The 17,761-nt window shown below is 33.8% G+C and overlaps 1 protein-coding gene and 1 long non-coding RNA gene across 2 annotated transcripts in view; one reads left to right on the plus strand and one right to left on the minus strand.

Moving 5' to 3' along the window:
• Window positions 1–368: 368 nt before the first annotated feature.
• The window catches only part of LOC127726449 (uncharacterized), a 40,952-nt gene continuing 23,559 nt past the window's right edge, over window positions 369–17,761 (minus strand). The window contains exons 15-20 of the mRNA XM_052233826.1: window positions 17,100–17,153; window positions 7,942–7,980; window positions 6,735–6,773; window positions 5,844–5,900; window positions 1,327–1,353; window positions 369–378 (exon numbers count right to left, since the gene is read on the minus strand). Of these exons, the coding sequence (XP_052089786.1) occupies window positions 369–378; window positions 1,327–1,353; window positions 5,844–5,900; window positions 6,735–6,773; window positions 7,942–7,980; window positions 17,100–17,153 (226 nt within the window). The remainder of the gene's footprint in view (window positions 379–1,326; window positions 1,354–5,843; window positions 5,901–6,734; window positions 6,774–7,941; window positions 7,981–17,099; window positions 17,154–17,761) is intronic.
• Window positions 8,265–9,598, plus strand: LOC127726250 (uncharacterized). Its single transcript, XR_007993420.1, has 2 exons — window positions 8,265–8,595; window positions 9,229–9,598. It is a non-coding gene; the product is annotated as an uncharacterized LOC127726250 (long non-coding RNA).

The raw sequence follows: 17,761 nt of genomic DNA on the forward strand, positions 1-17,761 counted from the left end.
ACTCGACTATACTGACAAATAAGACATATGTGAAATGTACCGAAAGTACAGAATTCAAACCACAAACGATAAGACATACAAATGTAACACAATATCCAACGGAAACCACAACAGAAACATCATAAATAAATACATGAATGTTGGATGTATAAATACCGAGACACGTCGTATAGCAATGCAAATTCACACTCGGCAAAACAGTCATATTTGGGAATAGGTCACGTTCGGTACTTAGAAGACAGACGATCCTTAATCCTAAACAATCTGTGGAGAATATACATGTATTTTTAAAACATATATAATAAAGAGATGTGGTATAAACACCATCGAGATAACTATCCACTATAGAATAGTCTTCAATATGATACTTACAAAGGGCTGAAATTAAAACAAAAAAAGATTATTTAGTACATTAAATTCAATTTGTTCTTGACTCAGCATAACATAATTGTATCACATATTTGGCACATGCTTTGAGCTATATTTTGATACAGCCTTATTATAACTTATGATGTGGGCAGTTTGGTAGGAATTTATTTAATATGATACGAACACAAAATTTGTTGATTGATGAACAGACATACGGTATGAGTTTTTCTCATTGTTGAAAGGCGGTACGGTTGCCTATAATTGCTTACCTCCATTTCCTTTGAACTTTGGTGGATTGTAGTCTCATTGGCAATCATACCACATCTTCTTATTTTTATAAAATAAATAAAGCCAAACAAAACAAAAACAAAACCTCCCAGTATATTATAATTTAAAACCTTGTCTATCAATATGATACTTTTTTGTTGAAACACAATAATGAAAAAGTAGTGCATGTAAAAGAGAGGCGAAAGAGACAAAAAGGACATTTAAACTAAGAGCTCTTGAAACCGTTCTCACTGGTAATTTCAAGAAAGCACTCAATGTTTCGTAAGACAAGCTAAATGGAAAATGTATGTAAGGGAAAAATATTTACATTGATTGTGACATTAAAATTTATTCAGATAAAATACCTATTTTTACCAGTGTAAAAGGCTTAATTACTGCCGTAGGAGGATCTCTAAATTTCTTTGTGTTATCTATTTGATTATGCTTATTGTTTCATTGATGTTATCACCAAATCAAACGAAGGTAAACTGTCACATATGTCCACATCACATTTGTATCATTCTGTACCATCTTGTTAATCGTTTTAATGTATAGCAGGACAAAATAAAACGATTGAACACCAAATACTTGATATCAACAGTCATATAAATGTTATAACTTTGTCTATGTCATGAAAAAAACTATATTTTTTAATGAATATACACAACAACAAAAATGTTATTTACCTACCTATGAAATGTTATTGTAATCTCATGCCTGAAATTATAAAAAAAAAAGAAACGAAATGTATCTGGTAATTTATTTCTAACAAATTCGACGGAATCTTTTTTTTTTAGGACTTTCAAAAAAATAAAATTGTACCTTCCAGGTGAAAAAAAAAATCCTTCTTATAAATATTTTAGATCTGTGAGCAAAATTACTAGTTCAATCATTATAATAAATATCTGTATACACAAGAACATTTATAACGTTTTAACGCATACAATCAGTTTAAAATAATTCAGGGCATTAAGGAAACTGGCATACTATTTTGTAAAAATAATTAAATGTGGAATGATTACCAATTCGACGAGATAACTATTGATAAAAAAACAGTCGATAAGAATACAATATTTAAACTTTACTGCCTCGGGGTAGGTACACGAACATGTAAAAATGTACGTTGACGTTATAATGTGTTTGCTTATTCCTCCACATGTTATCTTTATCAGTGGAATAACATTGGTTGCAGAAATAAACGCACAAGGAAACATTAGAAGTGGATGAGCACATTTTTATTTCAAATATTTTATACTCCACATGTGTTCCAGGAACCCCTCATTAGGTATACACAAGACGACGATTTTAGATAAAACAAAAACTATAAAACGTTTGAAAACTTAAAAACTGTAAAGTCTAAATTTCCCAAAAGAGTTACAATCTTAGTTTCATTCATTAACTAATACAAATAATAACAAATGTATCATTTCAATTATGCCAGTACAGAAGCACTAGCTGGTGATGAGATTATTATTTGGGACTGAGAGACAATCAATAGTAGTACCGACCAATTTGAATGATGTTAATGAAAACAACACATTATAATTTCTTCCGCCTGAAGCTTTTCAATATATACCTACATCAGGAACGCTTAAGCCTAAAACTTTTAAAGCCAGGGATGTATAAGCGTTTTATAGTATTATATGAAGACTTCTGGCGTACAAAATAATAAGCCTTGTATCCTTGATATGCTTTACAACCACCAGATCGATAACAGTGCTAGTCAAAGATTCCTACCTTAGGGTATCATCAGCGCAATGATCATCAATTTTGTGTTGGCATGGAGTGCCGCACAAATGTTAGTTTTTGGTTTTCAATGCTCTTAAATTTTGTTTTGATGTAAGCGTCACTTACGAGTCCAATGAGGCGACAAGCTTATCTGGGGAACCAATTATAAGCCTTGTAATGTGTATGTGCATTTTAACCTATTTCTAGGCTCACGGCATAAAGTTTAACCTTTTCCTAGTTTACTTTATAGACAAAACCTGTTTAAACCTAAATCATAAAATATGCTATAGGTGAGAATCGGACCTAAATTCAAAATGTTTTCAAAGATTTATAATTAAACAATTTAAAACTTTGTGACTTTTTGTGATCGCTTGCATACATTCAACTGAACCTGATAAGAATTGATACAATAGATACAGTCCTATGCGGTAAGTTCATTTGGGTTGCATGCCAATGAGAAAAAAATTTACAACTGTATAAAAAACGAGGATGTTAACAACGACAAGCGACTCTATGACCTTTAACAATAAGCAAAACCTTTACTGTATGGTAATACTGCCCTGCATAATCTACGAAAACAAATTAGGGTAGACGGCAGCCATAGACAACGACTGCATGTGCAGGCTCCAGGCATTGGATAGACACATTATGACTATGGCGGGATCAAACATGTTTATGAATACTCAACACTTCCCTTAATATGGAACAGTAGTGTAACAACATTTAAAAACCAAACAGCCTATTAATTTCTACCTGTGATTTTTTCTTAAAATTTTGACAGACGGTATTACATGAATTTAGGAATAAAATATGATGAAAAAAATTGGGGGTTACCGACTTCGTTTCGTCACTATAGCAACCCCAGTTTCGTGTGATTCCGCAATATGAACATTATTTAGTTGTTGTTTATGATTTCAAATAATCCAATATTACCGAACCTACAAGCATAATTTTTTTTTCACATTAAACAGTAGATTTGTATCTATCAATTTAAGATTATAGAGTTAAAGATTCTTGGTGGTTTGATTTTAAAAAGTATGATTTATTTCATTCCCGCCAAAAATAATACATAACAATGAAAAAAGTTTCCAGTATTAAAAAATATCTACCAGTGATTTCTTCTTAAGACTTGCAAGAAAGAAAGTGCTTTGTGTCCTCTTTCAAATAAAGTCACAAAAACTATATGTCACCGACCTTTCCAAAAAGTTATGAGTAATTTTCGTGTTTTTTTTTTTTTCATTTGTTTTGAAGAAAAGAGTTGTCTTTCTATAGACCACCGAACCTGACGTCATAGTACAAGTTTCCCGTAATTTTCGCAAATTAATTTAAAATTTTCAATAATATCAACAATATACACCTATTTTATTATCTATAGTATAATACAAGAGATCAAATGTATGCATCAGTATTTGTCAGATCTCATTCTGTAGCCTCACTAAACCGAGAATCTCAGCTTTGAAATAAGCTTCAAAAACACCGTCGGTGGAATGTTATATTGTTCGACTCTGCTTTAAAAAAAAGTATGTGTTTCTCCTCCCTCTCTTTGACAGAATAATTGAAAATAAAAAAAAAATGAAAATGGAAGATGACACTGCCACTGACTAACTTAACTATTAGTTTTATTAGTATTAGTTTTGCTACTTGTTGAAAGCCGTACGGTAAACTTCTATGTCATTTGACCTCTGGTGGATAGTTGTCTCGATCATACGACATCTTCTTATTAGCATTTTAGACTATAGAGTGTTGACGGACGGACAGAAGCACGGCCGGACTAGTTTATACCATGCAACTTTCTGACTTAGTCGGGCGTGTAAAAATACTTAGGCTATTAATACTTAGATGTAACATGTAAATGACCTTTTTATAAAATACGATTTCTGTTAATACTCTTTCACGGGCCTTGAATACAGTAAACACAAAGTACAAATAAGCCGGAAAAGACGTATATATTAACCATTTCGTTTGAACTGAAAGAAATAATTTTCCATTGGAAACTATAAATATTTCTCAAAACAGAATAAATGTAAAAGATTACAGTTTTATGAATTTGAATGTCCTTTTGGAAAAAAAATGACAACGTATCGAAATTTGTTTTTAATCTTTCCAGTCATTGTAGCTTCTTAAAAGTGATTATATTCCCGGAGAAATATATTAATAAGTTAATAAATAAAAGTTTTGCTGTATCTTATTTTTTATTGACTGAACGTATTTTGACGCGTACATCACATTGAAATCCGTAAAATACGCGAAATGGGACGTTCGTATCTGCCGCATTTTGCCGAGCTGGACACAACGTCATAGAGCTTTCATGTCACAATCAAGTTGCGTTAGCTGATGCGCATAAACAATAGGCTGTTTGGTCTTTAACCAAACTGTTAAAACTTGATTCTTACTGTAAACTTATCTCTTGTCCATAAGGGAAAGAAGGCTTCTATTTGTATTACAATCCAACACACCATTCACTAATGCATGCTTAGGTTTTAAGCATTGAATGATCGTCATCCAAGTTTATGATAGAATCTAAATGTAAATACTAATTCGACTGTTTATTTGCAGGAGGTCCAAAAAGTATTAACAAAAATACAGAAGACAATTTCAAAATAACGAATTCCATAAAAACTGACAAAATCAAATACTATCATTTAAACGGGACAAGCTATATAGCTAGCTAAACCTCCCACTTGTATGACATTTATTTAAACGATGTTAGAATATATGATGGCCATACATAAAATGGTTATGCCAGTTATCACATTGAAAAACAAGATTCTTCCGTTTCTGAAACATGGCCATATTGAATAAGACAGCCTTCAAAAGATATAAACATAGATAGCATGTATTTCTATTTCATCCGGTACGTATTTGAAATATTTATGAGCCCCCTTGCATGTATTCATCCTCTTATACCTAATTTAAAAACCTATACAACAGATATCGAATTTAAAATGAATTTGATAAGATATATCTAATGCCTGTTTCGGCTTCAAATCTTATTTGAAATGTATATGATGAGATCATATCTATATTATTTCACCTAATGTCGTATTTCAAATATATATGAGAACCATGTGCATTTCTACTACTCTGATATCTCAATAAAATATATTTATTGATATATCGTGCATTCCTACTATCTGAAATCTTATCTGAAGTTTTATCATAAACAAATTCCCTTTTTCAAATGACAGACTTCATGAATACATGACGTGGTGGTGGATACTACTTCTAGGTTTCCATACTAAAACGGAAAAAAGATACTACAGGTATGGAGATTTTAATGAAACATTTACAAACGTTTTAATTCTGGAAAATTAAGAGGTACATGAAATAAATTTCATACATTTATTTTCATTAATAACGGACCTTGAATGCAACAGGGACCCCGTCTGTTGTGTGTTAATGTAGTCTGTACTTCAAATAAAGGTCAATGTATTCTGTTATATTTGCAATCAAATTATTTCATCGAACAAATAAATTACCCGCATGTGCATCTATAAACACTTCTTGTATCCATCATCTGCCAATGCACTTCACCTCTGTAAAATTTCAGACAAAATAAGTAGTGTGTTATCGAAATGACAAAGCTGTATAAAAACAATATTTTGTTATGGTTTTAAGCTTTTTATTTTATCATTCACAATCTAAACAAATTTTATGTGGTTCGTTAATTCTTTTTTTTAGGGGAATTAGGATGTCGGTAGAAGACGTGGCCTACTTTTTGTCCAATATTACTGGTAATTCCTGTTAACCTTATTATGTACTAGTATTATCCCTTATATTATTGTGGTTATTGTGTGTGAAGTATAAGATTATACGTCCTTGTAATCACTTCGAAAATTTTACGAACGCCATCACGAGTTGTTTAACCGTTGTGGAATATCTGTTTCACAAATGACGACGGACATGTTCCACTTGTCGTAACCAAAATCCCGTCCTCGTTTCCCCTATGGGACCTACAGAATAAGACTTATCACCAGCTTTGTACTTACATAATCAACACGAAGGGTGCCACATGTAGAGCAGGATCTGCTTATCCTTCAGAACATATGAGTTCATCTCCCGGTTTTTGGTGGGTTTTGTGTTACGCAGTCTTTAGTTTTCTATGTTGTATTTTATGCAATGTTTTTTGTTTTTTGATATTTTTTCTTTATTTGCCATGCCGTTGTCAGTTTATTTGCGACTTTTCAGTTTGAATGTCCCTTTGGTATATTTCGCCTCTCTTTGTTGTGTGTGTGTGTATGTGTTTGTGGGTTCTAGCTTATCGGTACACTATCCGTTTAATGTGTTATTCAATTCTTTGGCTTAATTTGATAGAGTATGTGTTGCAAATTGTTCAAAATAAATTTTATATGGAACGATAATGTAGTTACCTTTCTGGTGCTGATTCTGACTGTATACTGTGAGTTTCACTGAAATCAAGCAATTTAGAAATTATCTAAATAATTCTACGTGACAATATATCAAATATACAATACTATATTCCAAATACCGTTTCGATTCCTAACATCATTAAAGAGACATTAATTGTCGAAATCCAGTTATGGTGTACCAATGTTTGGACCTTATGTTTGTGGTATACCATCTTTTCTGCAAGTTCATTGTTTTCTGTCTGGTATTAAATTGATAGTTAAGATCCATTTTGTTACATCTGGTGATCCGTTTATTTGGCAATCGCCATGGCAGTCAGCAGGGTTTAAGAACATCTGTTGTTCGACCTGCTAGTCAAATGCGTTTTGTAAAAAATATACTTTTTCACTTTTGTTGTCTTTTGGAAAATGTTGTTTGTGCTGTATTAATACCCCTCTACCAAGAAATTTGATTTGCTTGCACACGTATAAAAATTGCGGTTTTTGTCAAACACAATCATAGGTTTGAACGTTGTTTTCAATTTAGACTTGTAGATATGTATATATGTATATAGATGGATTGAATGTTACTGGTAATCCCTGTTAACCTTATTATGTTCTAGTATTATCCCTTATATTATTGTGGTTAATGTGTGTGAAGTATAAGATTATACGTTCTTGTAATCACTTCAAAATTGTTAAGGACGCCATCACGACTTGTTTAATCGTAATGGAATATCTGTTTCACAAATGACGACGGATATGTTCCAATTATCGTAACCAAAATCCCGTCCTCGTTTCCCCCAATGTGACCTACAGAATAAGACTTATCACCAGCTTTGTACTTACATAAGCAACACGAAGGGTGCCACATGTAGAGCAGGATCTGCTTATCCTTCCAGTGCAAATGAGTGCACCTTCCGGTTTTTGGTGGGTTTTGTGTTACGCAGTCTTTAGTTTTCCATGTTGTAATGTATGTACTGTTGTTTGTCTTTTGATATTTTTTCTTTATTTGCCATGCCGTTGTCAGTTTATTTGCGACTTTTCAGTTTGAATGTCCCTTTGGTATATTTCGCCTCTCTTCGTTGTGTGTGTGTGTATGTGTTTGTGGGTTCTAGCTTATCGGTACACTATCCGTTTAATGTGTTATTCAATTCTTTGGCTTAATTTGATAGAGTATGTGCTGCAAATTGTTCAAAATAAATTTTATAAGGAACGATAATGTAGTTACCTTTCTGGTGCTGATTCTGACTGTATACTGTGAGTTTCACTGAAATCAAGCAATTTAGAAATTATCTAAATAATTCTACGTGACAATATATCAAATATACAATACTATATTCCAAATACCGTTTCGATTCCTAACATCATTAAAGAGACATTAATTGTCGAAATCCGGTTATGGTGTACCAATGTTTGCACCTTATGTTTGTGGTATACCATCTTTTCTGCAAGTTCATTGTTTTCTGTCTGGTATTAAATTGATAGTTAAGATCCATTTTGTTACATCTGGTGATCCGTTTATTTGGCAATCGCCATGGCAGTAGTCACAGGGTGACTTTGTTTACTCACATATATGTTGTTATTTTGGTTGTTAATTCTATTTCGATTTGCTGAACGTCAGTATCTTATAAATGCTATATTCTGCAGACTTCGGTGTATAATACATGTCCACATTTTACATCTAATTAATTAAGTAGTGTCCACTATTTACTTGGGCATTTACCTGTAAACTTGTCGAACGGGTTGAGTAACAGTGATACCTGTATTTGATGAGCTGACTATTCACTCTCAGGTAACACCTTAACGAGTCAAGGTGTGGTCAGAAATGTTTGTATAAAGTTAGTTTACAATGTGGCGTGGACACACACACTGGATTTCTGAGGTAGGATTCAATTTATTCTTATTTATTTAATCATTATTCGTTCTAAAGTGTTCAGTTTTCTGCAACAACGCAAATATAGAATAATTATTTCAATTGTAATTGTAATTTTTGATATTGCTATTTTATAAATGTAATAAGTTAATTAATGTTCATTATAATGAAAGTTTAACACGGTTATATGTTTCCGGCTGTAGTAAATATTCGAGTATCGAAATTGTTTGGTATTTTAGGAACGTTTGCGTACGATAATGCAATGATGTATGTATCTCCATAAGTATGTAAAGTAATATGCAACGTATAAGCATAAATGTATATTCAGCGTTAAAAGCTGTATATTGTGTGTAGTAATTGTATAATGATAGTATACAATAAAGTCAATTATGTGACTTGTAAAGTAAGGCATTGTACGATATGCCGTAGTTTGTATTGTGTAAAGTAAGGCATTATACGATATGCCGTAATTATTTGTGTATAAGTAATGCATTATTCAATATGCTATAATCTTCTATAGATTGAACATAAGTAGTCGTACTAAGTATTTGTCATTATTTATGCGACATGTGTAATACATAAACATATGTATATTTCTTAAGTATAGTATTGTATCTTAACGTACAGTATGTATTTCAATAGGTCCCAGTTTGCGGGCTAGGTGTATGTAGTTTTGTATTGTAAAGTATGGAGATATAGTACAGATGGTGGTGAAACCTGTTGACAGTGCGGCGTTCCGTGTTTATCATCAATAGTTTGGCAACATAGAATATTTGGAGTCGAGTCTAGACAATAGGGCAGCCGTAATGTGTACACCGCTTATGTTGGGCCAGTTTTGTGTAGTTACCGAAAACCAAATACGTAAAATTCCGTAGTATCGTTTATCCAGATTTCATAGTTTAATATAAAGAAGAAGGAACAGTTCATTAAACATTTGACAGTATTATTTCATTTGATTTCATCTATTTATATTTGTAAATTTGTACCTAATTAAATTGTTATTTTGTTTAAAGTAGTAGTCATTTATTATCTGTAAGTACAAACTCCTAAGTCAGCTCTCGTCTATCCGTGACAATTGGTGTCAGAAGTGGGATTTGTTTAAAAGGCTTAGAGAGTTTTCATTAAATTTAAATTTTCAATCTTATGTATTTTTGATTGTATTTTTTTTTTCACCATGTATTTTTCCATTTGTATTGTTTTATTATATGTTTGAATTGTATAGCTTCAGGTGTTTGTGAGGAGAACTGAATATTTGGGACCCAGATTTCACAGTTGTGTCTATGTTGGTTCGTGCCTTGGAGGTTTGGTGTTGTTTCTGCTCTACATTGTAAACTGTGAGTATCGGTACTTACATATATTTAGTAATTGATTGTAGTACAATGAGGGTTGCAGTAGGTACATTGAGTGCTGGCGTTTTGTTTTTATGAAATTGGTGTTTGGTTTGTTGACTGTTCAAGATGGAACAGATTCAACAGATTAGAGATTTGGGTACTTCATTAGGGTATGAAGATGATGAGTTGAGAAGGTTTGTTAAAGATCAGCAGGATAGGGTCCGAGATGAAAGGGCTGCTTTAAGGCAAGAACAGAAAGACGAACGAGATAGAAAAGCAGCTATAGAAAAAGTTTTGATTGAGAAAGCTAAGGTTGAGAATGAATTGGAACTACAAAAGTTGACGCATAGTCAGAAAATGGAAGAGTTAAGTAAACAAGCTGAGTTACCACAATTAGTAAGTACAGGGGGGTCACATGATACAGTTCGTAGACCTAAAATTCCAGCTTTTGAAGAAGGTAAGGATGAGATAGATAGTTATCTTAGGAGATTTGAGCGTTATGCTACTGCTCAAAAGTGGAAACCTGATATTTGGGCCACTCATCTTAGTGCGTTATTGAAGGGCAAGGCTCTTGATGTATATGCACTTATGCCGGTTGATAAAGCTCTTGATTATCCAGCTTTGAAAGATGCTCTACTAAAAAGGTATGATATGACTGAAGAAGGATTTAAACGTAGATTTAGAAGTTGTAGACCAGAGCCAGGTGAGACTTTTATACAGTTTTCTGTTAGGTTAGATAGCTATTTTAAGCGTTGGATTGATATGGCACATACAGATACTACTTATATAAGTTTGTATGACTTGATTATACGGGATCAGTTTCTACATATATGTTCGAAGGACTTGTCTTTGTTTTTAAAAGAGAGAATACCAGATTCTTTAGAGAAAATGGTAGCTTTAGCTGATCAGTATCGTGAGGCAAGACAAACAAGTGCTTCCAATCTTATAGATAAAGGTAATCAGTCAAACACATCTTCAGTAAGAAACCAAAGTGGTTCGAAACCAGTTGATTATAGTACAAAGAAAGAACAGAGAAGTATAAAACCAACAGAACGTACTTCATTTGTACCTAATAGGGACAGAAAGTGCTTTAGGTGTGGTAAGAATGGACATATTGCAACGGATTGTAGAGTTAATCTACAAAAGACCAACAGTGGATTGTCAGACGATAGAAAGAATTTTAAAGGTAAAGTATGTAATACCTGTACTATACCTACAGATTCTATAGTAGATGCTATTCCTACTGGTTGTACAAGTACACTTCCGTTGTCTTGTCAGTCAACCGCAAATGTAAGTATGCCTGTAAGTTCAGGTTATGTTGATGGTAAACCAGTCACGGTTTTACGAGATACTGGTTGCAGTGGTATTGTGGTTAAACGTGATATGGTTGGCAATGAGTCATTAACGGGTGGAAAACAGGTATGTATTTTGGCAGATGGAACCAGAGTTGAAGTGCCAATAGCTAGAATTGATATAGATACACCATATTTACAGGGAGAATTTGAAGGATGGTGTATGGCTAATCCTGTGTATGACTTGATAATTGGTAATGTAGAGGACGCTAGAGAACCAGGAAAGCCTGATCCTTTGTGGCAACAAACGGGAGCTGTTGAGACAAGAGAACAGGTAAGAAACAAAAGTAAGCCGTTTGTGCAACTGAAGGTAAAAGATATCATCACATATGAGGTAAATCCAAAGGTAATCAAGAAAGCTCAACTAGAAGATACAACGTTGGATAAAATAAGAAGGTATGTATTAACGGGTGATACAGTTACACGGAAGAATGGAAAAGTAAAGTGGATTTTAAAAAGAGGTATGATATACAGACAGTTTTCGTCGTCAAAACCTGATAGGGTAAGTTGTACTCAGTTAGTAGTTCCGAAGTTTCATCGCGAGACAGTGACGAGAGTAGCACATGAGTCGATTATGTCAGGTCACATGGGTACACAGCGTACACTTGATAGAGTATTATCAGCTTTTTATTGGCCAGGTGTTTCGGCGGATGTTAAGCGATTTTGTCAATCTTGTGACATATGCCAGCGTACAGTTCCTAAAGGAAAAATAGGTAAGGTACCTTTACAGTCTATGCCGTTGATAGATGAGCCGTTTAAACGCGTAGCAGTTGATCTCATTGGACCTCTTTTTCCTAGAACAGACAGAGGTAGTAGATATATACTGACTTTGGTAGATTATGCTACACGTTATCCTGAAGCAATAGCTTTGAAGGATATTGAGACAGAGAGTGTTGCTGAGGCATTAGTAGATATATTTTCTAGAGTAGGAGTTCCACAGGAAATGTTAACTGATATGGGAAGTCAGTTTACATCTAAGCTTATGGCTGAGGTAAGTAGACTCATATCGTTTAGACAGTTAACTACAACTGTTTATCATCCTATGTGTAATGGGTTAGTAGAGAGGTTCAATGGAAGTCTAAAACTGATGTTGAAGAGAATGTGTCATGAACGACCTAAAGATTGGGACAGGTATGTAAATGCATTACTGTTTGCATACAGGGAAGTTCCACAGGAGAGTCTGAAGTTTTCGCCATTTGAGCTCGTGTATGGTAAACAGGTGAGGGGACCTATGGCAATATTAAAGGAGCTATGGACTAAAGAGATAGACGATCCTGAGGTAAAGTCTACATATCAGTACGTGATAGATTTAAGAGAGAGATTAGAAGCTACCTGTGAGCTTGCTCGAAGTAATTTGGCGTCTGCATCAAAGAAGAATAAGGTATATTATGATAAATCGACCAAGCAAAGACATATGAAGGTAGGTGAAAAGGTTCTTGTGCTCTTACCTACGGATAAGAATAAACTGTTGATGCAGTGGAAAGGTCCTTTTACTATTACTGAGAAATTTGGTAAGGTAGACTACAGAATACAGATGAATGGGAAGATTAAAACGTTCCATGCAAACTTATTGAAAAGGTATGTGGAAAGGTGTGACGTAGATGATGATTTAACAGTGGTAAGTTCTGCAGTGATAGATACTGATAGTGACCAAGTGGATGTTTATGATGAGATTCATGAAATACCTTTTACTGATTCAGGTGAGAATGCTAGTCATATTGATGTTAATCCAGACTTGGATGAAAATCAGATATTACAGGTAAAGGAATTGCTGTTTTCATTTCCTGAAGTCTTTACTGATTCTCCAGGATGTACCGATCTTCTGGAGCATGACATTAAATTGTCCAGTGAAACGCCTATAAGGATGAAACCGTATCCTATTCCATATAGTATGTTAGACACAGTAAATGCTGAGGTTAGTAAAATGTTAGACCTTGGAGTTATAGAAGCATCTACGAGTCCTTATGCGTCACCGATCGTCATTGTTAAGAAGAAGGACAATACAAACCGATTTTGTATTGATTTTAGGTCGTTAAATAGCCAGACTTTGTTTGACGCTGAACCGATGGGGAATGCAGAAGAGATGTTTTCTAAGTTAGCAGGACATAAGTACTTTTCACGAATCGATTTATCAAAAGGATATTGGCAGTTACCGTTATCAGAGGATGCCAAACCGAAAACCGCTTTTCAAACACCTAAAGGTTTGTTTCAGTTTCGTAGAATGCCGTTTGGACTGGTTACTGCGCCAGCTTCTTTTTGCAGATTAATGAGAATATTGTTAAAAGGTATGGAGAATATAGATAATTTCATAGATGATATAATCATCTTCACCTTGACATTTGAGCAACATTTAGAGGTACTGTATGAACTTTTGGTCAGACTTAAAGGGGCAAATCTTACAGCTAGACCTAGTAAGTGTTCCATAGGTTATGGTAGTCTAGAGTGTTTGGGTCATTTTGTCGGTGATGACAAACTTAAACCTCATCCAGACAAGGTTAAAGCGATAGAAGAAGCTCCACGACCAGTTACAAAGAAACAGGTAAGGTCTTTTCTTGGATTAGTTGGGTTTTACAGGAAGTTTATTCCAAACTTCTCCTGTATTGCACTTCCACTTACTGATCTGACGAAGAAAGGACAGCCTAGTACTGTTGTTTGGGAAAATGCACAGGAGAATGCATTTCAGTCTTTAAGGTGTGCTTTAGTTAGGTTTCCTATATTGAAATTACCAGATTTCACTCAGATTTTTGTTCTGATGACTGATGCATCAGATAGAGGGATTGGGGCAGTACTGATGCAGTATCAAGAGAACTCCAAGATGCCTATTGCATATGCAAGTAGGAAACTTAAGAAGAGTGAAGTGGCTTATTCCACTATTGAAAAAGAGTGTTTAGCCATCGTTTGGGCTGTGCAGAAATTTCAGAGGTATTTATACGGTAGAGAATTTATACTTGAGACTGACCACCAGCCACTTACTTATCTTAATAAGAAGAAAGTAGAGAATGCTAGACTTATGAGGTGGGCATTAGCTCTACAGCCTTACAGATTTAGAATTGTAGCAGTTAAAGGTATAGATAATGTGGGTGCAGATTATCTCAGTAGAGTTTAGGATGTAAATATTACAGTGTTTTGTTTTATAATGAATAGTAAGTAGTGGAGATTTGATAGTGTTAGTTTTATTTTGTTGAACAGTCTAAATATCACAGGACTAGATTTGAAATGGTGACAAACCGTGATGTTGTGGGCAGGATATGTCGTGACATAACACTTTGAATAGGTTTAAGTTATGAGGCGATAAGACCTGATAATGATCCTTATTCATCTTTTAGGTGAGTATATGTCGATTTGTTGTAAGGGTCGGTTGGTATTTTATTTGGACCTGGTCAAGAGTCGAGTACTGTCCGGTAGTGTCGTTAGTATGATTAGTTTGTCTTTTGATTTGGACTAGTTTATTTGCATTGATGGGTTTTTGTATATAAATCTATTTCTGTTTATATATATTTTTTATTATCAGTACTTCGTACTTCTTTTTGTGGGGAGGAACTGTCACAGGGTGACTTTGTTTACTCACATATATGTTGTTATTTTGGTTGTTAATTCTATTTCGATTTGCAGAACGTCAGTATCTTATAAATGCTATATTCTGCAGACTTCGGTGTATAATACATGTCCACATTTTACATCTAATTATTTAAGTAGTGTCCACTATTTACTTGGGCATTTACCTGTAAACTTGTCGAACGGGTTGAGTAACAGTGATACCTGTATTTGATGAGCTGACTATTCACTCTCAGGTAACACCTTAACGAGTCAAGGTGTGGTCAGAAATGTTTGTATAAAGTTAGTTTACAATGTGGCGTGGACACACACACTGGATTTCTGAGGTAGGATTCAATTTATTCTTATTTATTTAATCATTATTCGTTCTAAAGTGTTCAGTTTTCTGCAACAACGCAAATATAGAATAATTATTTCAATTGTAATTGTAATTTTTGACATTGCTATTTTATAAATGTAATAAGTTAATTAATGTTCATTATAATGAAAGTTTAACACGGTTATATGTTTCCGGCTGTAGTAAATATTCGAGTATCGAAATTGTTTGGTATTTTAGGAACGTTTGCGTACGATAATGCAATGATGTATGTATCTCCATAAGTATGTAAAGTAATATGCAACGTATAAGCATAAATGTATATTCAGCGTTAAAAGCTGTATATTGTGTGTAGTAATTGTATAATGATAGTATACAATAAAGTCAATTATGTGACTTGTAAAGTAAGGCATTGTACGATATGCCGTAGTTTGTATTGTGTAAAGTAAGGCATTATACGATATGCCGTAATTATTTGTGTATAAGTAATGCATTATTCAATATGCTATAATCTTCTATAGATTGAACATAAGTAGTCGTACTAAGTATTTGTCATTATTTATGCGACATGTGTAATACATAAACATATGTATATTTCTTAAGTATAGTATTGTATCTTAACGTACAGTATGTATTTCAATAGGTCCCAGTTTGCGGGCTAGGTGTATGTAGTTTTGTATTGTAAAGTATGGAGATATAGTACAGATGGTGGTGAAACCTGTTGACAGTGCGGCGTTCCGTGTTTATCATCAATAGTTTGGCAACATAGAATATTTGGAGTCGAGTCTAGACAATAGGGCAGCCGTAATGTGTACACCGCTTATGTTGGGCCAGTTTTGTGTAGTTACCGAAAACCAAATACGTAAGATTTCATAGTTTAATATAAAGAAGAAGGAACAGTTCATTAAACATTTGACAGTATTATTTCATTTGATTTCATCTATTTATATTTGTAAATTTGTACCTAATTAAATTGTTATTTTGTTTAAAGTAGTAGTCATTTATTATCTGTAAGTACAAACTCCTAAGTCAGCTCTCGTCTATCCGTGACAGCAGTTACATGTAGCAGGGTTTAAGAACATCTGTTGTTCGACCTGCTAGTCAAATGCGTTTTGTAAAAAATATACTTTTTCACTTTTGTTGTCTTTTGGAAAATGTTGTTTGTGCTGTATCTAGACCCCTCTACCAAGAAATTTGATTTGCTTGCACACGTATAAAAATTGCGGTTTTTGTCAAACACAATCATAGGTTTGAACGTTGTTTTCAATTTAGACTTGTAGATATGTATATATGTATATAGATAGATTGAATGTTACTGGTAATTCCTGTTAACCTTATTATGTTCTAGTATTATCCCTTATATTATTGTGGTTATTGTGTGTGAACTTATAAGATTATACGTCCTTGTATTCACTTCAAAAATGTTACGGACGCCTTCACGACTTGTTTAACCGTTGTGGAATATCTGTTTCACAAAATGACGGCGGATATGTTCCAATTGTCGTAACCAAAACCCCATCCTCGTTTCCCCTAATGTGACCTACAGAATAAGACTTATCACCAGCTTTGTACTTACATAAGCAACACGAAGGGTGCCACATGTAGAGCAGGATCTGCTTATCCTTCCAGAACATATGAGTTCATCTCCCGGTTTTTGGTGGGTTTTGTGTTACGCAGTCTTTAGTTTTTCTATGTTGTATTTCATGCACTGTTGTTTGTCTTTTGATATTTTTTCTTTATTTGCCATGCCGTTGTCAGTTTATTTGCGACTTTGCAGTTTGAATGTCCCTTTGGTATATTTCGCCTCTCTTTGTTGTGTGTATGTGTATGTGTTTGTGGGATCTAGCTTATCGGTACACTATCCGTTTAAAGAGTTATTCAATTCTTTGGCTTAATTTGATAGAGTATGTGCTACAAATTGTTCAAAATAAATTTTATATGGAACGATAATGTAGTTACCTTTCTGTTTGTATTTCTGCTGGTGCTGATTCTGACTGTATACTGTGAGTTTCACTGAAATCAAGCAATTTAGAAATTATCTATATAATTCTGCGTAACAATATATCAAATATACAAAACCATATTCATAATATATATATATTTATATATAGATAGATTGAATGTTACTGGTAATGCCTGTTAGCCTTATTATGTACAAGTATTATCCCTTATATTATTGTGGTTATTGTGTGTGAAGTATAAGATTATACGTCCTTGTAATCACTTCAAAAATTTTACGAACGCCATTACGAGTTGTTTAACCGTTGTTGAATATCTGTTTCACAAATGACGACGGACATGTTCCAATTGTCGTAACCAAAATCCCGTCCTCGTTTCCCCTAATGTGACCTACAGAATAAGACTTATCACAAGCTTTGTTCTTACATAAGAAAAACACGAAGGGTGCCACATGTAGAGCAGGATCTGCTTATCCTTCCAGAGCATATGAGTTAACCTCCCGGTTTTTGGTGGGTTTTGCGTTACGCAGTCTTTAGTTTTCTATGTTGTATTTTATGCAATGTTTTTTGTTTTTTGATATTTTTTCTTTATTTGCCATGCCTTTGTCAGTTAATTTGGACTTTTTAGTTTGAATGTCCCTTTGGTATATTTCGCCTCTCTTT

The sequence above is a fragment of the Mytilus californianus genome, unplaced genomic scaffold (assembly GCF_021869535.1).
Source record: "Mytilus californianus isolate M0D057914Y unplaced genomic scaffold, xbMytCali1.0.p SCAF_17, whole genome shotgun sequence".
Taxonomy (NCBI): Eukaryota; Metazoa; Mollusca; class Bivalvia; order Mytilida; family Mytilidae; genus Mytilus; species Mytilus californianus.